The sequence below is a fragment of the Rhynchophorus ferrugineus genome, unplaced genomic scaffold (genome assembly GCF_030347505.1).
Source record: "Rhynchophorus ferrugineus isolate W39M unplaced genomic scaffold, kcgeb_rfMv2 rfM9, whole genome shotgun sequence".
NCBI lineage: Eukaryota > Metazoa > Arthropoda > Insecta > Coleoptera > Curculionidae > Rhynchophorus > Rhynchophorus ferrugineus.
Genome location: NW_027472588.1, coordinates 20593527 through 20616972, shown reverse-complemented (window position 1 = coordinate 20616972; position 23446 = coordinate 20593527). Strand labels below are relative to the sequence as shown.

At 29.5% G+C, this 23446-nt stretch overlaps 4 protein-coding genes and 2 long non-coding RNA genes across 24 annotated transcripts; 3 read left to right on the top strand and 3 right to left on the bottom strand.

Moving 5' to 3' along the window:
• Positions 1-1414: 1414 nt before the first annotated feature.
• O-fut1 (O-fucosyltransferase 1) lies at positions 1415-3408 on the bottom strand. Its single transcript, XM_076413853.1, has 4 exons — positions 3193-3408; positions 2871-3131; positions 2613-2798; positions 1415-2516 (listed from the first exon to the last, which is right to left on the bottom strand). The coding sequence occupies exons 1-4, from the start codon at positions 3293-3295 to the stop codon at positions 1885-1887; spliced, it is 1182 nt and encodes a 393-aa protein (XP_076269968.1). The 5' UTR covers positions 3296-3408; the 3' UTR covers positions 1415-1884.
• A 2772-nt stretch (positions 3409-6180) lies between these two features.
• LOC143202383 (uncharacterized) lies at positions 6181-6576 on the bottom strand. Its single transcript, XR_013007150.1, has 2 exons — positions 6440-6576; positions 6181-6375 (listed from the first exon to the last, which is right to left on the bottom strand). It is a non-coding gene; the product is annotated as an uncharacterized LOC143202383 (long non-coding RNA).
• Positions 6577-6922: 346 nt separating this feature from the next.
• Hel25E (ATP-dependent RNA helicase 25E) lies at positions 6923-10288 on the top strand. Its single transcript, XM_076413851.1, has 8 exons — positions 6923-7036; positions 7214-7428; positions 7518-7922; positions 7999-8117; positions 9103-9234; positions 9478-9624; positions 9806-10061; positions 10119-10288. Exons 2-8 carry the CDS (start codon positions 7227-7229, stop codon positions 10130-10132), a joined length of 1275 nt encoding a protein of 424 aa, XP_076269966.1. The 5' UTR covers positions 6923-7036; positions 7214-7226; the 3' UTR covers positions 10133-10288.
• On the top strand, positions 10289-14694 carry LOC143202378 (uncharacterized). 18 transcript variants are annotated; one of them, XR_013007136.1, is made up of 13 exons: positions 10289-10428; positions 10962-11013; positions 11471-11528; positions 11962-12019; positions 12212-12269; positions 12462-12519; positions 12712-12769; positions 12962-13019; positions 13212-13269; positions 13462-13519; positions 13714-13771; positions 14181-14236; positions 14578-14694. It is a non-coding gene; the product is annotated as an uncharacterized LOC143202378 (long non-coding RNA). The 18 variants fall into 18 exon arrangements; XR_013007140.1 differs by lacking the exon at positions 12212-12269; XR_013007134.1 differs by lacking the exons at positions 11962-12019; positions 12712-12769 and adding an exon at positions 11224-11281.
• A 647-nt stretch (positions 14695-15341) lies between these two features.
• Positions 15342-15965, bottom strand: ND-13A (NADH dehydrogenase (ubiquinone) 13 kDa A subunit). The gene is made up of 3 exons (XM_076413861.1): positions 15806-15965; positions 15576-15752; positions 15342-15468 (listed from the first exon to the last, which is right to left on the bottom strand). Exons 1-3 carry the CDS (start codon positions 15929-15931, stop codon positions 15403-15405), a joined length of 369 nt encoding a protein of 122 aa, XP_076269976.1. The 5' UTR covers positions 15932-15965; the 3' UTR covers positions 15342-15402.
• On the top strand, positions 15696-23314 carry fws (Conserved oligomeric Golgi complex subunit 5 four way stop). Of its 2 annotated transcripts, none has more exons than XM_076413842.1 (13): positions 15696-16041; positions 16129-16244; positions 16300-16547; positions 16622-16784; positions 16842-17002; positions 17062-17298; positions 17423-17640; positions 17692-17835; positions 17953-18086; positions 18149-18337; positions 18593-18782; positions 22563-22882; positions 22935-23314. In XM_076413842.1, exons 2-13 carry the CDS (start codon positions 16205-16207, stop codon positions 23123-23125), a joined length of 2235 nt encoding a protein of 744 aa, XP_076269957.1. In that variant the 5' UTR covers positions 15696-16041; positions 16129-16204; the 3' UTR covers positions 23126-23314. The 2 variants fall into 2 exon arrangements, with proteins under 2 accessions (XP_076269957.1, XP_076269956.1); XM_076413841.1 differs by having other exon boundaries at positions 15923-16041; positions 16119-16244.
• The last annotated feature ends 132 nt before the right edge of the window (positions 23315-23446 follow it).

Below are 23446 nucleotides of genomic sequence, written 5' to 3'. Positions count from 1 at the left end.
TATGCACTTAGATCGACGCCTAACCTGGAAGAAGCACATACTCTCTAAACGAAAACAACTTGGACTTAAATTATATCAAATGCATTGGTCGTATCATCGGGCATATCATTGGTATTGGTATCATAGGGCGCAAATCCAAGTTATCATTAAATAACAAGGTATTGCTGTAATATTTTATACAGGAGATCGCTTAATGAAGTGATTATCTACATGCCATGTATATATAATATAGACATAAGAAATACTTATTGCCTATAGGGCAGATTGTAGAATCACAAAGAGTTAAAAAAAAATTTAGGCTAAATCTGCAGTTTAACGTGGGCTTCGAGCCTCGGCATTGAGCCTACCAACTGGCCAGTGACCAACTTAAAGACCATGCCAAAACACATCCGAATTTACCAAGCCTGGTTACTGGCGTGACTGGGATGGTTATTTCTTGTCGGATTTTCCAATGTTGCCTATAAAGACATTTATAATTACGATCACAAACATAAAATACTTTCATGCTCCAGCAGTTTGTCACCATGACCACTGCGCCAACCAAGCCGTCTCAAATTATTTTTACGGAAATGGCTGCGCGATCTTACCCATATATATTTTCCCATGAGGCAGCGAGTAATGCCGCTTCTATTAAAAAGAAAACAAAGTGGAATTTAAAGAGGGGGTACTATAAAATGGACAAAATTAGATCTTGGCATTTTATCTCCTAGGGTAATAGAGATGTAACTCGATAGGTGACTATGGCGCAAAGTTTTGCTTTGCCCAACATCCAGAGGGAGCCATAATGGGTCATTCAAGTAATTTAATTGGTCAATTTAAATCTCCATTATAGGCACCTGTAAGAAAAATATTTTAGTGTGAAGACATTTGATCTCTATGGTTTAGTTGAAATAAACCCTAGCGGGTAAAAAAGAGATTTTAAAATACAATAAATAATATCTATTTCCTTTAGATTCTTGTGTATTAAATATTAAACAGGGGGAGCACAAACTTTGCAACAAACAAGCTTCACAAACGGTTGATTTTGCTGTCAACAACTAATGCGATTGAAGGAGAAATAGGGAAAGCGTTGTCTTTCATCACGACAATATTAGACCAACTATATTATTTATTGATTTGGTAATTAGTTTATCGACATCTGATTGCCATTTATTCCGGTTTTGGCAAATTTAAAAATTGACTGTGGGTCTTAAAAAAGAGCTTTGGGAAAAATTAAGGATCTCATTATTTTATATTACCTCATATGGCGTTTCATGCCTAATGTTAACAAACGAATATGTAAATCTATCTTGAATTTATGTATAATTGAAAAATAAAATATAAATTAGAGAATTTAATGATCATAAAAATCTAAATTAACTGAAGAATATCTTTTAAAACATATATATTTATTAGGATCAACATAAATAAAAACTGTGCAATAATGTAAACGCTAACTTTATTTGGTTTGGTATATTACATAATACATAAATTTAAATATTGAAATAAAAATACTACTACTAAAAAAAGGAATGAAATATATATAACTATGCATTGGTGTCTTATCACATATTTATGATATGAGAATATAAGCTTAAAAAATAACATCGAAATTATATGTAGAATTTAAGAATTAATTAAGATTATACAATGTTTGAATTAATTGTAAATGAATGTTATATTTATATCTAAATCATTATTTATTAAAAAAATTTTATGCAATATGTTAAAATATTTCAATATAATGATTATACAAATCCTATATATGATTCTCTGAATGTACTGGATCTGAATTTTACTTAAACATTAATTATCACATATTATCTTATGCTATTAAACGATGAAATTATTAGATATATAAAATAAATTAACTATTCTAATATATGAATAATTATAAACATGTCATTATAATTCTTCATGAGTTTGAACCTTTTTGATAGCTGACTTCTCTCCTGGAAATGCCCAAAAAGATGAAGAAAATCCCTTGACATCTCTTTCCCTCTTAACAAATGCAGTAAAAGAAGATATGCAGTTTCCTATGAAATGATTAGCTTGTCCCAGTATAGCCAAATCCACATGAGGGCTTGAATAATCTAGTTTGGTAACTAAAATTTTCATTCTCTTTAAAGCTGCCTGTAACTCTTCAATCATATGATTGTTATCTGATGCTACAAATATACTCCTAATGGTCTTATGATTATTTTCATTTTGAGGACTATTGTTAATCGCCTTAATCACCCTCTTTAGTTGACGCAATATTATTTCTTTAGAGGGTAAGCACATATCCATCGTTGCCAAACCTTTTTCATTTCTATAACCAAGGCACTGAGGTGCAGAAAACAGATTTGGGCTTTCAGGTATATGCTGACATGCACGTACCCAATCTATACCATTCCTGAGATGTATTCCAATAAAGGCACCCTTGGGCATTTTTGCTCTGATGAAATCATTAGCTTTCTTCATTACATCATCAGACCATATTAAATATTTGTGTAAACCTCGGTTCTCCAATGATACAGGAAAACTAGCTGGACTTCCTACAAGTAAGATTCTAAATAAATCTAGAAAAATCTACTATATGGTTAATTAAATTTTTATAATTATAATAGGTCTGGAATTTTTAACTAACTTACCACTAAAAGCAAGAACAGGCCATTTCCCTGGAGGATACTTGTTAGTCCACATTTTTAAATCTATGTCTTTACTTATATCATAATGAAGTGGGCCATAAAATTCTGAACCCACGAAATCCACACCATAGGAATCCCAAAATGGTCCAAAAGGATTTCCTTCTTTTGCATTACAGTTATTATTATTCCCTAATAAAATTAAGACAGTTAATATATCACTTTCATCATTTAACTTTTATTTATAAATGAAACTTTTTATACCTCTAGCCATATAACAAAAAGATATTCTTTTATCAACTGGCCATTCATATGGAGCTATTTCTTTCATAAATTCTTCCATGGTGATAACTTTATGGAATTTTTGTAAAGGTCCCACTTTAAAATATGTGTCAAAGGTTACTTGAATTGATTTCCTTTCTCCATATCTATATTCAATCCATGCTGGTAAAGCCAGAGTTCTGTTTAACTTTTTCGCAAATGCTATAGAACCTAAGAAATGGTCTGCTTGATTTCCAAACCTACCTAAAATTACGTTTTTTTAATTATGTAAGGGATAATGTTAAAACGTTATATGAAAGCTTACCCATGCATGGGCAATATAATACATATCCTAAGGGATCTAATTCAATACAGATAACAGTAATTAACAATGTTAACATCAAAGATTGTAAGAAAAAGGATTTCATCGTAGATGTAATAAGTTTATTTCAAAAAGTAATAAAACAACCATGTATAAATACAAACATAAACAATATCGTTAAACCTAGCATTGGCGACCACAGATATTGGCGACTATCGAATAGAAACGGTCGATAGTTGGAAAAGATTCGAACAATGGTTGCAAACTATCGAGTGACAACAGTCGATAGTTACCAAACGAACCATCAGAGTTAAAAAAGCAGTCGAATTAATAAAAATATGGAATGCATTACCATTAGTATCATGACGATAATAGATGTAGAAATACGCGGTCCCCCTCATACTAGTTGTAATTCATTTTATTGATTACTTACATTATTTTTGAAAATCAGTGGTTTTAAATTAACAGGCGCCTGTATAAACTTAAAATCTTATATGTTAGTGCTACTTTAAAATGAATAATGACCTCGTATATATTTTATCGTATTTTAATATTTCCAAAGTTTGTTTACGAAAGTTTTCACCCTTTTTTCAACCGTATTATAAATCAGACGGAGATATACATCTTCTTTCTCAGACTAATTTTGAGAGAGAAAAGGAAAGAAAAACTTTGTCTAGATATTTTTATATTTGGGTCCTAATGTGTTAAAAACACCAATCATAGAGTATATATATATATTACTCTATGACATCAATTTCGTTTTGAATATGTAAAATTAATTTTATATTTTAGTGTTCCTTGGATCTACAAAAAGGAATGAAATAATGCTCCCAAGTATTTATAACATGTTTTATTAATATATGAATTCATGTTTTTTAATAATATATAATAATGTAAAAAATATGATACAATAGATAATATAGTAAAATTTAAAAAACTGGACACAACGTATAACTAATCTATGGCATAACTACCAGTTATCAATATACCCCAGTTCCATCAACTATAACTCTCTCTCTCTCTCTCTCTCTCTCTCTATATATATATATATATATATATATATATATATATATATATATATATATATATATATATATATATATATACTTTTATTTGTCACCATAGAAAAATTATAGAATAATAGAAAAATGTTTGTCACTAATCGGGAATATTTTAAAGTTACTTTAATACACACTTTTTCTATGACACACACCAGCTACCATCCTAGCTGTAACCTTGAAGATAGAGTAATAAACTGATAATATAATAATAACATAAATGTACTCTATGTTTGAAAATAACTGAAATTTATTTATTTATTTAAATGTTCGTCTTCTAAAAAATAAGTTCTTCTGATAGAAAAACTATTAATTACATAACCATTTATTTTCGCCAGGATACATTATCCCGCAACATCTCAGAACTTGGCGCATGCCCATATTGACTCCATTTAATTTTAAAACAGAATAATCCCTGGTTTATTTACTTATTTTTACTGTGATTATTAGATTTAATGTCGAATATATTAAGCAGGTACATAAGTTCAGGAGGTAAATAAAAATATTAAAATTTTGGAAATAACACATTTTATTAATACAAAAATATTGAATAAAACGAAATAATAAAAATATAATTAATATATGTCCAACTATTCTGTTTTTATAAAAACATAATATTACACATTATCATTATTTTTTATAAATAAAAATACACAAATATTATAAATAATTGATTTAATGTTGAAACTATATATAAAGAGAGAGTCAAACATTGATTTTTTTTTGAAACAGCACATTTTATTTAAAAAATTATTGAATAAAATGAAATAATAAAAATAATTTTATATGGCTTTCTGCTTTTATAAAAACACCATATTTAAATAAATTTACATATTTGAACAATTAACAACTCCAAGAACCATATAAATAAACATTAAGACTTAAAAAACCAAAATCGTTTAGATCAAACAGCCAATATAGTTAAAACCAAACGAAAAAGCCACCACTATATATGAAAGCAGTAAAATGTTCCTAATAATCTCCAAATATTATCGCTACTATTCTTGATCCACAAACCCCATTATAGTAGCCATTTTAATATCCCACTATTTTTATCTGTTGATGAATGGACTATTCTGGCAGAAAGTGTTTGTTGGCAACTTTTAAAGCCACTTGAAAAAATTACCATAAAATTGTCTGGTGAAAGATATCCCACAGTGTCTTTAATGATACTGTTGATAAGAGGACTGCAATATTGCATCAAATATAGGAATTTAACAAGCAACTGTGGAAAAACATTACAAATTGATTTATTAGACATCATAAATAAAAGAGTGGCAATTCTAGCAACTAAAACAATATACGATATATCCACATTTTTTGATCAATACAAATTTGACATTACAAATAACGCTGAGACGATACAAAAACTTATAATAAATGAGATATCTTCCATTCTAACTTTCAAAAATGCAAATACAGTTCCGCAATTCGAAATTCTAGATGCAAGCAATGATGAGGGAAGCGTTCATATCTGGAACCATTTTGATAAAAAAAAAGTAGCCAGAATGAAAAAAGCAATTACACCAGTTGGTTCAGCAACGTTACAAATTAACCATTATTTGGAAATGCCACTTATTGAGCATTTAGAAAAACCATTGGATTTTTGGCAAAGCCATAAAATATTATTACCTGAATTATGTCATCTACATTTAAAATATTCTGCTATACCTGCAATATCTGTTCTTTCGGAACGAGCTTTCTCCAAATCTGGGCAAATTAATAATAATCAGAGGAATCGCTAAACAGCAAAAAAACTAGACATATTTATATTTTTAAATAGTAATTTAAAAATATTCCCTTTTAACGATAAATAAAACTAGTTTTATTTAAAAAATGTAAGACAACTAAACTGTTATTATTATTCTGTCATATCATGAATTAGTTATACGTTAAATTTGTATATGTATTTATTCTCTCTATAAATACTAAATTGCACATCTTGAATCTTTATTGTTTGAATGTTACACTGTATATTATCATAGTGTTATTAAAAATTGTAGTTGAAATATTATTAAAATACGATGAAAATGTTTGGGCATTACTATTGCATCACTCTTTGCAAATCAGAGAACGCTATTATTTTATAACATCCAAAATTAAACTGGTACCTAATTAAACTAGTACACTAAAATATAATATTAATTTTATTTCACTTCAATTTAGCTAAAATGAACCGATCTCTACAATACCGATATCCAAACAATTTGTTCTGTCACAGAACTTCTGTGCTTTTATCTCTCAAAATTAGTCAAGTACGACTTCCTATAATTCGTTGCGGGAATAGAATAGAAAAACATCCGAATAGTGCATTCATGGAAATGCAAAGAACCAAGACTTTTTCTCTAGTAATTAATCTCTAGTAATCTCTAGTAATTAGTATTCTCATTTTCATTCTACTCCTTTTTATTACTATGGAATGGTGCCATTTATTTATTACCTATTATCAAAAAATCTACAGATTTCAATTATTTGTGCCTATTATTAAGATGCTTCTTCCAATTTTCAAAACTTTCCAATAGCTGACAACGTAAACAATTTTTATCTACTACTAATAAATAATTTTCTTAATATTTCTAATATTCGATTTTCATATTTAGGTCATATATCATATCAAGGTCACGGGTAATATACTTTTTAATTTATTTATCTAATTTTCGGTTGGCAACATTGCTCAGTTACTGCGCATGTTTCATAAATTGTAAACCGCCTGAAAACAAATTTTAATTCTCAGGGGCCATCGTAGAGAGACGCCATTTTCTTTGGGGACGTTGAAAGTGTTTTATTTGGTAAGTTTTAATCTTTAATTAATTTTTTGATCAGTCTTTTTTTTATAACAATATTTTTTTAAATATATTACCTTTGGAATATATAATTATGTGGATATAATATTTTTGATTCATAAATATATGTACAAATACTATTTTTACTGGAACAAATTAATTTTGACCTTTTTTAAATATCAGGATTAAAACAAATATGGCGGAACCAGAGGATCTTCTGGATTATGAAGACGAGGAGCCAACTGAACAGACCACAACATCCGAGACCGCTTCTGAACCTAAAAAAGGTGTAAAAGGTTCTTATGCTTCTATTCACAGTTCCGGCTTCAGAGACTTCTTACTGAAACCAGAAATACTCAGAGCTATCGTTGACTGTGGCTTTGAACATCCCTCAGAAGGTGAGCACATATATAATTGTAATGTAATATTCTGTGTAATAATCATATTTTATAATACATATAAGTAAAAATAATCTCTACAATTTTAGTTCAACATGAATGTATACCACAGGCTGTATTAGGAATGGATATATTATGCCAAGCCAAATCTGGTATGGGAAAAACTGCGGTATTTGTTTTGGCCACTTTACAACAATTGGAACCAACAGAAAATGTTGTTTATGTTCTTGTTATGTGCCACACTAGAGAATTAGCCTTTCAAATTAGCAAGGAATATGAACGGTTCAGCAAATACATGCCAAATATTAAAGTCGGTGTTTTCTTTGGTGGTATGCCTATTCAAAAGGATGAAGAAGTGTTGAAGAATAATTGCCCACATATTGTTGTTGGAACCCCTGGACGTATACTGGCTTTGGTCAGGTCAAAGAAACTTAACCTCAAACATCTGAAACATTTTATTCTTGATGAATGTGACAAAATGTTGGAGTTGTTAGGTAAGTTATTATTTTTTAACTTGTAGGAATTTTTTGTTTGAGAGTGCCTCTGGTTAACACCTATATTTATCTTTAGATATGAGACGTGATGTGCAAGAAATCTACAGAAATACACCACACGGCAAGCAAGTCATGATGTTCAGTGCCACATTGAGTAAAGAAATTCGTCCAGTTTGCAAGAAGTTTATGCAAGATGTAATTGAAAGTTATTATACCTCACCATATTTGATCTGCTCGCCCACATGAATTGCTCCTCGTTCATGATTGTCCTCAACGTTCTGGATTTTGAAATTTACATATATATCTGTTCCAATATTAGTGTATTGTAGCCCAACGAGTAGGTTTTTGAAAGTTCTAACATCTTGCTCGCGCTATAGTATCCTAGATATAATCTAGGCAATATCTTACAATTATGTGTTCAACGTTAATAAAATGACAATCCAACGATAGCAGTAATTCGCGAATCATTTTGGCCGTGCTACAATACATCAAAATTAAACCTAATGAGCTGCTGATGAATTAAAGTTGCTGAAAAAGATAAAATAGGGGATTAGTGTGCTGTAGCCCAACGAGTAGGTTGGGGTTAGGGTGGGTAAGAAGATTTCACTGATGAAGAAGAGAAGATTGGGGTAGTTTTATCATTTTGGCCGTGCTACAGCACATCAAAATTTTACCATCTTACATTAATGTCAAACGTAACTTAAAAGTTGTGTATACTATGGACCCCAATGGTTAAACATGGTTAGTGTGGGGATTATTCCTTGGGTACCCGTGGAGCGGCAAACAATCGACAATGGTGGGACAAGAGCAATCTCCAAAGCTGTATGTACGATGGAGGACCTGCCTCGTCGCAGCAGTACAATGAGAAATTCTTAATGGAGTAGAAAAGATATCAGTAAAAAAAAATTTTTGTCTTATTTCCACAGTATTTCTTTACTATTCCATTTCATATGAAGATAGCAAATTTTGTTCAGTAGTATTTGTACAAATCCTAGCTTTTAAACAATTTGATATCTTCAAAAAGCAATTTTAACTTGTACCAACCAGTGATTTCTAATCGTGTTTTATTAAATTTGTTTTGTAACAACTTGATCATACGGGAAAATAATTAGAGATCACTAGTATGCAGCTAATGAACATGTACCATTTTTCTATCAGTACATTACTATATCATTTTTAGCCCATGGAAGTATATGTTGATGATGAAGCTAAGCTAACACTTCATGGTTTACAACAACATTATGTTAAATTGAAGGAAAATGAAAAAAATAAAAAACTCTTTGAACTGCTTGATGTATTAGAATTTAACCAGGTTAGTATGTTTAAGTTTTTAATATTCAGGACCACGTTTCCTCAATGGTTTGTGTTACTTGTTAATTAATATAAATTTGTATTAATAATTCATTCTAGATGTATTGAATTATTGATTTATGATGAACAATGCTTTATGATATATATGATATATTTCAACTCTCTCACTGATTTTTTGCTTTTTGTTGTCTCGAGTATTGTATTATTTTATGTCATATGTATTAATAGCACCTTTATTTTTCAGGTGGTTATCTTTGTAAAATCTGTGCAGAGATGTGTTGCACTCGCCCAGTTATTGACTGAACAAAACTTTCCCGCTATTGGGATTCACAGAGGTATGGACCAAAAAGAAAGGTTGTCACGATATGAACAATTTAAAGACTTTCAGAAGGTAAGCTGTTGAGTATATAATAAGTATCTAATGTTTAAATTGGGATAAATGATGATAAGTTTGTAGGGACATATGAATATACACGTGTTTATTTACGAAATGGGAATCTCTCTGAACATTAGATATTAGATAAATCAAATGACAGTCAAATAATATGAAATACTGATATATTATATTTTAGAGGATACTTGTAGCAACAAATTTATTCGGGAGAGGAATGGATATTGAACGTGTCAATATAGTTTTTAACTATGATATGCCTGAAGACTCTGACACTTATTTACACAGAGTAGCCAGGGCTGGTCGTTTCGGTACTAAAGGATTGGCTATTACTTTTGTTTCTGAAGAGAGTGATGCAAAAATTTTGAATGAAGTTCAAGACAGATTTGATGTTAACATTACGGAACTGCCTGATGAAATTGATTTAAGTTCTTATAGTAAGTACATAAGCAATTTGGGAGAGAACTTGAGTGCTAATTCAGTTTTTATTGCAGTTGAAGGACGATAAAGTTATCTAAAATTAGTGTTGTATGAATGTATGGATTATTTCAATAATATATGATTTTTTTAAACATAAGATGTAATAAATTTACTTAATGATAGGCTGCATTTTTATGATTGTATTAACTAATAGGTTTTAGTTATTAAATTGTTCTGTAATAAATATGTCTTTAATTTTTTATCACCAGATGTATTATTTTTTAAATTAAAATTTGAGGCTCGATTTAACAATTTATAGTAGAAAGCAGTGAAAGTGAACGACTGCAACCTTCACGAGGGTTACGGCAACTGGAATTTGTTCACGTAAGTTTTTCATATTTCCGTTTTATGGTAACATAAATAGGGACATTGATAATGCTTTAAAATATCATCTCTGTCTAATATATTTCTAAAATTGTCAATATTTAAAACTTTATTTTACTTATAAGAGTCTAAAAATTAACTTTTTAATTAACACCAAATTTACCTACTACTGGAGGAAAAGTCATCTTCAGTAGAGTTGATAATTGGGGAAATATATTCTATAATATATGGTGGGTGCATATTTATTTATGTAGAGGGAGTTAATTACTCTTACTTGAAATACTTTGTAAGAATATATATTAGTGCACTTGAACAATTTTTGCAATTTGTACAATATATTATTTGGGAAGAAATTACATGTGTATATTTAATATATATGATTAAATGTTTATATATTTTAAAATTATATATAAAAGGTATGTAGGGACATATGAAAAAGATCCATGTTTCTTTATGTAATTGGAATCTCTGGATCTATTATTTAAATATTCTTTCGTTATAATAGCAATTTCTAATAATTATTTTTGTTTTAGAATTCACCTATTAGCGCATTCCATTGATTTCATATTTTCTTGTTCGTCTATAGTAAGTGCATACCTTTTTTATTAAAATTTTTATTCAGTTCTTGAAAAGTTTTTCTTAACCTTTTGAATTTTTATGATAAAAAGTACGTAGGGACATATGAAAAGATCCATGTTTATTTACGTAATGGGAATCTCTCTGATTTATTATTTAAATATTCTTTCATTATAATATTTGCAAAATAGCAATTTCGAATAATTACTTTTGTTTTAGAATTCATCCAATTATCAGTACACTGCATTGATTTTATATGTTCTGTTGTTCATCTATAGTAAGTATATGTTTTTCTTTCACATTTTTATTTGATTGATTAACTTTTCTTATGATGAAAAGTACGTAGGGACATATGAAAAGATCCATGTTTATTTACGTAATGGGAATCTCTCTGATTTATTATTTAAATATTCTTTCATTATAATATTTGCAAAATAGCAATTTCGAATAATTACTTTTGTTTTAGAATTCATCCAATTATCAGTACACTGCATTGATTTTATATGTTCTGTTGTTCATCTATAGTAAGTATATGTTTTTCTTTCACATTTTTATTTGATTGATTAACTTTTCTTATGATGAAAAGTACGTAGGGACATATGAAAAGATCCATGTTTATTTACGTAATGGGAATCTCTCTGATTTATTATTTAAATATTCTTTTATTATATCAGCAAAATAGCAATTTCTAATAATTACTTTTGTTTTAGAATTGATCCAATTGTCAGTACACTGCATTGATTTTATATGTTCTGTTGTTCATCTATAGTAAGTATATGTTTTTCTTTCACATTTTTATTTGATTGATGTTTAAGTTTTCTTATGATGAAAAGTACGTAGGGACATATGAAAAGATCCATGTTTATTTACGTAATGGGAATCTCTCTGATTTATTATTTAAATATTCTTTTATTATATCAGCAAAATAGCAATTTCTAATAATTACTTTTGTTTTAGAATTGATCCAATTGTCAGTACACTGCATTGATTTTATATGTTCTGTTGTTCATCTATAGTAAGTATATGTTTTTCTTTCACATTTTTATTTGATTGATGTTTAAGTTTTCTTATGATGAAAAGTACGTAGGGACATATGAAAAGATCCATGTTTATTTACGTAATGGGAATCTCTCTGATTTATTATTTAAATATTCTTTCATTATAATATTAGCAAAATAGCAATTTCTAATAATTACTTTTGTTTTAGAATTCATCCAATTATCAGTACACTGCATTGATTTTATATGTTCTGTTGTTTATCTATAGTAAGTATATATTTTTCTTTCACATTTTTATTTGATTGATGTTTAAGTTTTCTTATGATGAAAAGTACGTAGGGACATATGAAAAGATCGATGTTTATTTACGTAATGGGAATCTCTCTGATTTATTATTTAAATATTCTTTCATTATAATATTAGCAAAATAGCAATTTCTAATAATTACTTTTGTTTTAGAATTCATCCAATTATCAGTACACTGCATTGATTTTATATGTTCTGTTGTTCATCTATAGTAAGTATATGTTTTTCTTTCACATTTTTATTTGATTGATGTTTAAGTTTTCTTATGATGAAAAGTACGTAGGGACATATGAAAAGATCCATGTTTATTTACGTAATGGGAATCTCTCTGATTTATTATTTAAATATTCTTTCATTATAATATTAGCAAAATAGCAGTTTCTAATAATTACTTTTGTTTTAGAATTCATCCAATTATCAGTACACTGCATTGATTTTATATGTTCTGTTGTTTATCTATAGTAAGTATATGTTTTTCTTTCACATTTTTATTTGATTGATGTTTAAGTTTTCTTATGATGAAAAGTACGTAGGGACATATGAAAAGATCCATGTTTATTTACGTAATGGGAATCTCTCTGATTTATTATTTAAATATTCTTTCATTATAATATTAGCAAAATAGCAATTTCTAATAATTACTTTTGTTTTAGAATTCATCCAATTATCAGTACACTGCATTGATTTTATATGTTCTGTTGTTCATCTATAGTAAGTATATGTTTTTCTTTCACATTTTTATTTGATTGATGTTTAAGTTTTCTTATGATGAAAAGTACGTAGGGACATATGAAAAGATCCATGTTTATTTACGTAATGGGAATCTCTCTGATTTATTATTTAAATATTCTTTCATTATAATATTAGCAAAATAGCAGTTTCTAATAATTACTTTTGTTTTAGAATTCATCCAATTATCAGTACACTGCATTGATTTTATATGTTCTGTTGTTTATCTATAGTAAGTATATGTTTTTCTTTCACATTTTTATTTGATTGATGTTTAAGTTTTCTTATGATGAAAAGTACGTAGGGACATATGAAAAGATCCATGTTTATTTACGTAATGGGAATCTCTCTGATTTATTATTTAAATATTCTTTCATTATAATATTAGCAAAATAGCAATTTCTAATAATTACTTTTGTTTTAGAATTCATCCAATTATCAGTACACTGCATTGATTTTATATGTTCTGTTGTTCATCTATAGTTTACCAATATGTTTTTCTTTCACATTTTTATTTGATTGATGTTTAAGTTTTCTTATGATGAAAAGTACGTAGGGACATATGAAAAGATCCATGTTTATTTACGTAATGGGAATCTCTCTGATTTATTATTTAAATATTCTTTCATTATAATATTAGCAAAATAGCAATTTCTAATAATTACTTTTGTTTTAGAATTCATCCAACTATCAGTACACTGCATTGATTTTATTTGTTCTGTTGTTCATCTATAGTAAGTATATGTTTTTCTTTCACATTTTTATTTGATTGATGTTTAAGTTTTCTTATGATGAAAAGTACGTAGGGACATATGAAAAGATCCATGTTTATTTACGTAATGGGAATCTCTCTGATTTGTTATTTAAATATTGCTTTACTGTAATATTACCAAAATAGCAATTTCTAATAATTATTTTTGTTTTAGAATTCATCCAATTATCAGTACACTACATTGATTTTATTTTTCTCTTGTTCATCTATAGTGAGATATGCTATTCTTTAGCATTTTTATTTGATTGATCTATAAGTTTTCTTATGATAAAAAGTGCCTAGGGACATATGAAAAGATCCATGTTTATTTACGTAATGTTTTACTGTAGTATTACCAAAATAGCAATTTTTAATAATTATTTTTGTTTTAGCATTCAACTAAACATCAGCATATTCCATTGATTTCATATTTTCTTGTTCGTCTATAGTAAGTATGCTTTTTTTAATTGTTAAGTTTTATTTTTCTTAATTTGTAAAATTCCTATGTTGAAAAGCACGTAGCGACATTTGAAAAGATCCATGTTTATATACTTAATGGGAATCTCTGTTCTTTTTAATTTAAGAAAATCACCGAGTTAGCACTGCATTCCAGTGATCTATATTTCTTTAATTTATGATTTAATACTTTTTTAAGGTTTTTATTACATTTATGAACAGTATTTATGTAGGGACATTGATTGCTTACATAAATGGGAATCTTTGATTTATTTCAATGTTATTTTAGTCATTAATTTCTAAAGTAAAATAGCATTACTATTTGTGTTTTAGGAAGACCAACTAGTTCCGATAAATTCCCTGAAATGGAAGGAACCATAAATATTGTGTGTAAGGAGTTTGGCCATATTTTCATTGTATTCTCATTAATAAAGTTGGAAAATTATAAAATTGTTTTTCTTGCTATCTGGTAAACTGTTCATTTTCAATGGTGTATTTATTAATTTGTACTGTATAATATATAGATTGAAATGAATGTAACATTTAGAAAACAATTTCAGAAAATGTAATATAAAATAGCATGAAATAATATGAAAGAAAATATAAAATAGCATGGGTAAACATAAAGTACTAAAAAAGTTTGTCGTACACAGCTGATTTATATATACTGACTAAGCGTATTAAATAACCCAAATATTATTTAACTTAGACAAAATTAATCTTCATTTCAAGCTTTATTTGGCATTCGGTGGTGCAAGTACAAATGCAGACCATTTGCTTCATTACCAAAAATAGTGGGAGATTTGAATACTTAGTGTGGTTATTTTTTTAATTTATAAACAAAAATCCTATCAATCGCAGATTGTTGAAATATTTACCTGGGTATTGATTGGTGATTAGTAAACAGTTTACACAATCACTTCTAGATATTTTTAAATTTGTGCTGCTGCCTAGGTGATTTTTAATGATAAAAATGTGTATTTTCAGGGCTGTATTTGACTATTAGTGTATATATATATACTGTAACCACCTTTTTTAAATAGAACATTTTTTTGATGCTTTGAGTGCTTCTAATAAGAGTTAAATAAAACCAAAAGCACACTCTAAGCTTTTAATTTATTTGACAATGTATAATTAGAATTCAAACACTGAATTATTTTAATGGTGCTGTTCTTTATAAAATCTTAACCCACAATAGCCACATGCATGGTTACCTGGTTTATCCTGAAAACATAAGAATATAGTCTGAATAATTTGAGACAATAAACTTAAAGAGAATGTCAATAAAATCACTAGTATTCAAATATTTTTTATTATGTAACATTACCTACCAAATTTATATACACTTTTGGATGACCTTCTGGACCACTACCACCATCACACCAAACTACTCTTTCTTTACAAGCTTTTGGTGGCACTTCTGCTATAAGATCAATTGAAAAATTTGGATTAACGTGCTTAGGTCTGTCTACAAATCGAGCTAGTCTATAATCATCCGCTTCCCATTTCTATAAAAGATATTGTGAATAAATTAGTATTTTATTAAAGAAAATAGAAAAACCTGTCCAGTATGGGTAACCTTATCTTGAGGCACCCAATCTGATGCATGGCAGACTCCAGTAACAGCAATTTTGCTGTTCTTAATTAACAAATTTCTGCAGATTCTTGTTGCTATCAACTTAGACATTTTTAAATAGACAAATTTGACATAAAGTAATTAGTTGACATGTGGTTTCTACGTTCGGAAATTTACAATTAACCGAAATAATCCAAGAAGTTGAATATTAATATAATTTAGTAAATAGTTTTTTATTAATTGCATATTCATAGTGTTTAAAGTCTTACAAATAATTATAAATTAAATTATATTTTAGTAATATTCAGACCTTGGTTAGAAATTGACACATGAACATAGCCTCTATTACAAAACGTTTTTCTGTATGCAAAACAAATAATAAAAATGGACAATGATAACATAATAGAATTAATAGAAAACGATGGTAAAAAAGTAAAAGAATGTTAGAAATTTACTTATCAATATATTTTTTATTGTAGAATTGTACGGGCATTTTTTAAAAAATAACTCCAAAAATATGTCCCAATCACTAGCTCTAACTGAACAAATTAAAAAATTAGGGGAAGGTATTGATATATTAAATAAGGAACTCCAAAAACAAGTCTTAGAAAACCATGATGATTTATTACGACAAGCTAATCATGCTACAAAATTAGAAAATGTTTTAAATATTATGAATAATCATATTCAGAGTTTGTTTGCTAATGCTGAAAGGATTCGCACACAGGTAGTGTTTGTAAATATCAAAAATAAAGAATCTATTTCTTAGTTTTCATAGTTTAATATTTTTAATTTTCTTAGTTAACTGTCTCTTATGAGCAATTAGAAACTCATACAAAAGTATTGGGTCATCTTCATAGAGCAAGTCATATTTTAAGACAGGTTAGTAGGGTTCAACAGTTGAGTAAAAGGTTGGGTACAACTAGTGATCCTATACAAAAGGCAATATTGTTACAAGAACTGGGTAATGAAAAAACCATTTTAATTCAATACAATCTTATGCTTAAATTCAAGTTTTTAGAACAATTGGCTGTAGATCCTGAATTATCTGATATTGATACTATTACAACTGAGTTACGTAATATAAGAATCCAGCAACATAAAGTAATAAAACTAGCTACTGGATCATTGAATCAAGGATTAATCAATGAGAACTTTATACAAACATCTACAGCATTGCAAGTATATTAAAATTCACTTTTAAATGTCACGCTGCAAATTATAAATTTTGTAATTTTCAGATTTTTGTAAATTTGGGGACAATAAACAATACAGTTGATAATTTTATAAAACAAAATGTTAATGAGTGCCATGAAATGTTCAAGTCAGCCGTTGATATTAATGTTAACGGTGGAATAGTAAAAAATAAAGGTAATTCTAGTAGAATACAAATAACATCTTCGCAAGGTTTTCGAAGTAAAATATGGAATGAACTAGATAAATGTTTTTCTGAAGATATTTATCAAATTTGTAAACAAGTAAGTGTTATTATTTATTGCGCTTATTATTTTTATTTTTAGAATTATTTTACGATTAGAACCGGTTGTAAAATATAAGTCTGAATTGAATAAATTTTAGCATTAATATTCAACATTATTTTAGGTGAAATTCTTCCAAACTACACTAAATGAATTACATCTCTCCGAAACAGATGAGAATTCGGCCAAAAATTTCTGGAATAAACTTGGAAATTGTATACAAGAAGAAATTAATAAAAGTTCACCCGTTATTCAACAGATGTTGGAAACAGATTATCCAAAACTTTTAAAGAGCTATTATGAAATCTACACAAGACTAAATTATGATCAATTTGAATTTAAGTATGTTATTTGTAAAATATTTTATTTTAAAAGTAAGTGTTCAATTTTTAGCCGATCTATGTTAAAAAAATTAGAGAATTCCTATTTGTCCAGTTCTCTATCAAAAATACTGGAACCAGTTGAAACTATGTTTAAGGATGAGACTAGTATACCTAGTCATGATGAAATTGATTCGTTGATAAGGTGTATTACAAGGTAAACATATATAAACTAAGCACAATTAATGTATTAAAACTTTCCAAGATTCAAATAATTCTCCATTAGGGAGAATTATTTTGTAAAAAGAATATTCAATAGAATTTTTGATTTTAGTGAATTAAGTGTTGCTTTAGTGGAAGAAAATTTAAGTGAACAAGTGTCAAAGAATGTTGGGAAATGTATAAAGATGTTCAGTGTTAAAACAGAAAGTAAGGTTGAAAATGGAGTTGAAGCTGCTCAAGTTATTGGTTAGTATTAAGCTAAGGATGTTGTGCTTGAATCTTGAAATATTGATTTATATGGAATATAGGGGGCATTCCTAATATGGGTCAACAGAAAAATGTAAAATTAGCCAATGCGTTGTTTTATTTAAAGACTCAAATCCAAAGAATGTTGATGAATATGAAGGAAAGTTTGCCAGAAGTTAGTATGAATATTATAAATGAAAACTTGTTATGCCTTGATAAGTTATCTGGTGCTATAATGGACCCACTTATAGGTAAGGAATAGTTTCTATGGATATTTAATCAACATATTTTTCTTTACCTTTATATGTGAAAAATCTAACAAATAATAAAATTAGAATTAATGGGAGTTTTGTATGAATGACAATGTAGATCTCTGGCATTCTTTAGGCTCAGAGTTACAAGACACATTAAAACTAGACGTGTTTTTTTAATAAAAAAGCTGTGATAGAAACACTTATATTACCTAGATAGTTCAAATAACATTTAACAAAAATTGATGATTTTAGAATCAATTAATGTAATTGTGGAAAAAATTATGCTTACTATGCATGTTGAACCAGATTGGTTGAAAATTCAAACTCCAGCTAATAAGATCTTATCATGCAGCCCATACATGAAAGAGCTAATTCAATTTATAAATAGGATATACAACACATACTTGGTTACGTTCCAAAATAAGAAAGTACTTTCTGAAAAGTAAGTTTTTTTTAAATTAATTTATTGCTTTGTTATTAGTCGTTGTCATCTAACCTACAATTTGTCTTTACAATAATTTAAATCTATGTATATAACTAGGGGGACACATCGGCCCAATCTTAGTCTCTGGTGTAATATTGTATATGTATTAACACTGCTGATTTTTTTTTATAAAATGCAGTTTCAATACACTACATAAGATCAAATGGTTTGACTATTTGGAGTCTGTGTCATATTCTGGTGTTATCCAATAATTGTATTATTTCGACATTGACATGAGAATAGAAACTGTCCTCATGTCTTCTTGCAACTCTCTTGATTTCTTTGGTGACAGTCGGTATCTGAAGGTCTCGGGTTAACGTGCTTAGGCCTGTATTGTCTCGGTGCATCTACAATAATATTCAAGGCTTTTCCCGGAACATCCCCATAATAGAACTCTGTATGTCTATATAGGTTTGAATACTTATATAACATCAATTTATTATGTACTGATAATTGAGATTTTCTTCCAATTAACCAACGTATTTTCTTATATTTTAACTCCTGTTCTTTTCTTTTCTTTTTTACATGTTCCTTCCAGTGAATTTTTGTATCAAGATTAATTCCAAATTACTTAGCGTTGTTGCTATATGGAATGATATTACTATTTATTGTTATTAGTGCTTGTGGGGTCTGATTATCGTGAACTGAATATGCACAGATTTGCTTTAATCTCCGACAGCAAGATTCCCAGTGTCATCAGCAAATGTAGCCATCGTGATATTTTCTATTTGTGGTATATCACATGTGTAGAGTAGGTAAAGAATCGATCCCAATACACTTTCTTATGGTACACCAGCTTTAGCTTCTTTTATTGTCGAGTAGGCTTCCTCTTGTTTGACTCTAAAAATTTTGGCTGTAATGTGAGATTTCAATAGTTCAGTGTGTTATTTCGGTAAGATTTTCTGTAATTGATAAACAAGGAAGTCATGCCATACCTTATGGAAAGCTTGTGCTACATCTAAGCAAGAAAGCTGTTAAGCTGTAAGCCAGCTGAACATAGCTTTTTACCTTCATATATTTATTCATTTATATCTGTTGTTCTGTACACCTGCATCAATTGTTGAGTGTTTGTTAATACACCCAAACTGATGTGTAACAGGTCAGTTGAAACGTCCCCGGCGTGACACATAGATTGCGCACTTGAAAAGATGCGTGTATAAATTTACAGCTGTCACATTCACAAACTGAATTATAGCATTTGGAGTGAAGCAACTTTTGTTATTGTGAAAAAAATGAATAAAAAGGAATTTCGCGTGTTGATAAAATATTGCTTTTTAAAGGGAATTGAAACAAAAACTTGATGCCAAGTTTCCGGACACTGCCCCACGAAAATCAATCATCAAGGATTGGTATGCTAAGTTTAGACGTGGTGAAATGAGCACCGAAGCCGGTGAACGCAGTGGACGCTCAAAAGAGGTTACTACCGATGAAAACATTTAAAAAAAATCACAAAATGATTATGAATGACCATAAATTAAATGAAATAGCAGATACTCTGAAGATATCAACTGAACGTGTACATCATATCATTCACGAATATTTGGATATGAGAAAGCTCTGTGCAAAGTGGGTGCCACGCGAGCTCACTTTTGACCAAAAACAACGACGAGTTGATGATTCGGAGCAGTGTTTGAAGATGATCAAGCGTAATAAATCCGAGTTTTTGCGTCGATATGTGACAATGGATGAAACATGGCTCCATCATTTCACTCCGAACTCCAATCGACAGTTATCCAAAACGTAGGAAAACGCAATAGTCGGCTGGCAAGGTTATGTCGTCTGTATTTTGGGATGCGCTTGGAATAATTTTCATCGACTACCTTGAAAAAGGAAGGACCATCTACAGCAACTATTACATAGCGTTATTGGGCCGTTTGAAGGACGAAATCGCCGAAAAACGGCCGCATTTGAAGAAAAAGAAAGTGCTGCTTCAGGAAGACAATGCACCATGTCACAAGTCAGTGAAAACAATGGCAAAATGTATGAATTGGGCTTCGAATAGCTTCCTCATCCACCATATTATCCAGATCTGAGTACACGCACCCCCCCTCCGCGACTATTTCCTGTTCTCAGATTTCAAAAGAATGCTCGCTGGGAAGAAATTTTCGTCGAATGAAGATGTAATCGCCGAAACTGGGGCCTATTTTGAAGCAAAGGACAAATCGTACTACAAAAATGACATGGAAAAGTTGGAGGGTCGCTATAATCAGTGTGTCACCCTTGAAGGGAATTATGTTGAATAAAAAAAAGTAATATTGTTAAAAAGTGTTTTACTGTGGTAGGCCGGGAACTTTTCAATTGACCTGTTAGGTATTAGGTTTTTCTCTCTATAGTTTTACTCTTAAAAAATAAGTATGATGCAGTATTTTTCAGATCGTTCTCTGATATAAATCCATGTTTAATTTTAGAAGCTGTTCTTTACCTCTTCCACACAATAGGTCGATTTCGCTACATAAGTCTATGAGTTATTCGTTCATCTTTCATTAAACAGACAAGTACAAAGCAGTGCGTGTTCTGAGTTGTTCCTCATCGGTATACTAATGTTGCGCATATTATCAAATAAATTAATTTCTAACATGATCTCCGAGAAAAACATACAAAGTTTGCATTACGTCTACAAATGTCCGACTGTCACAGTAACAAATCTGATAACCAAATAGAGGCTGGGAGTCTAGGAGAGTTGGCAGAATAAACGTTCGAAAGAGCTTGATTTTAATCTTGAGTTAGCCAGTTTTGGCTTGTTTTAGGCAACTTTTTCATCTGTATTACTGATCTCAAGTACTTGCTCTAATTGGTTACCGTTGAGATTTACTACTTCAAGCGATTGGTCAGCTGTTAATACTTTGGTCTTTTTGTCATTAATTCTCAAGACTTATGGCCTGCAATGGAAACTATATGATGATTCATCAATAACTATCATCAGATAAATTTACAAAGTCTGTAACAACATGTTGCTATCATGCATGCTATGTCTATTTTTTCTATACTTTTCACATAATTACTATGTTACATCCACTACTATGTTGAACAGCAGTGAAGCGACGATATCTCCTTGGCGAATACCGATTCAAATCTCAAATGAATTCGGCAAGTCATTTCGCACTCGCTAACAGCTAATGGAACCTTTGTAACATATCTGGAGAAATTCAATAATTTTTAGGGGAGTGTGTTTACTTGACCAGTCGAAAGCAGAAAGGAAATAAATAAAAGTGGTAACTCATAAATTAGATAAGAAATGCCTTTCCTATCTAATTCCTTCCACCATAAACTGGCGACGTACGAAAATCTACCCTGTCTGTTCTTCTCGAACCCTCTGAAGTCACATTTGTATTTTTTCCGACAATTGATAGGTGACTTAATCCTCAGTAGTTTTTAGAATATGTATTCTTTTATATTTTCAATGTTGAAACAACTATCGCCTTTTGCCACGTTGACGATACTCTCTCCCATCAGCAAATATATTTAAGCAGAACGTAAAGTTATTGAAATAATGCTGCCATGATCATTCTTACCGTGACTTGGTCTACTCTCACAGTTAATAATTTTATTGTTGAAGTTTCTGAATTATCAATTATTGGCGGAATTTCTAAATCCCATGGTGTGTTACTGTTTTAGAGCTGTATTAAGAACTCGCTGCATCATTCGAGACTGTGTGATTTTACAAGGTCATTTTACATTATATGTTTAAATATTTTATTTGAAAATTGCGTTGACGATAATTTGATCATACCTTTGTAGGTGCAACATTATAGCCATGAAATGTATTGATCTTCTAGTACGTCATTCATCAATTTTACGACCAGTAGGACAAGGCGGACGTTGTCGTCTTCAATCGGACTATCATCATTTGGAGGAGGCATTGAAGGTAATTTGCCCTAATCTGGCAAACTTAGGCAGACCCTATAGATTATTAAAATCCATGGCATCTCTTATAACACAAACGCCTGAAGAAATTATTGCCAGTCAGGCTACAGGGAGTTCGGTGCCTCATAGTACAATCCTTTTGATGTTATTTTCATTCGCCGGTCCAGATCTAGCGAGCCCTCATCAAAATACAAGTAAGGCATTTTTGCACGTACTTTTAAAAGAGTATAAAATTCAATGCTCTAGGTTGGTCTTTACCAAAAATATCTGCTTGGTTGGATGAACATACAAATGAAGCAGAAAGAATAGATTTGGTAGCTGGAGCAATACAGAAATATGAAAACATTATAAGGCAGAAAAATTCAACAAATTATGATCCAATCTACCCTATAATGTCCAGTTTTCTCGAGATTGCTATTGAAGAATGTATACATTAATTATATTGTTATATAATCTTGGTTAAAATCAATTTAAGAAATCTATCAAAATATTGTAATTTTTTCCAATAATAATAGTTTTAACATGAATATGTAGTATTTTTAAATGAATATCTAGTATATATAATAAGAGTATACATATAAGTTGTGATATGTGAAAGGGTTTAAAATACAAAAGCTATCAATTTACTTTAGAGAACTATTTTATTTTATGGAAAGAAGATGCGACTTGTTGAACAGCGATATAAAACGACACTGAAGATTTTGTCTATTACAAAAACAAACCAAATCTCGACGTTTATCATTATTCTATTATCTTAT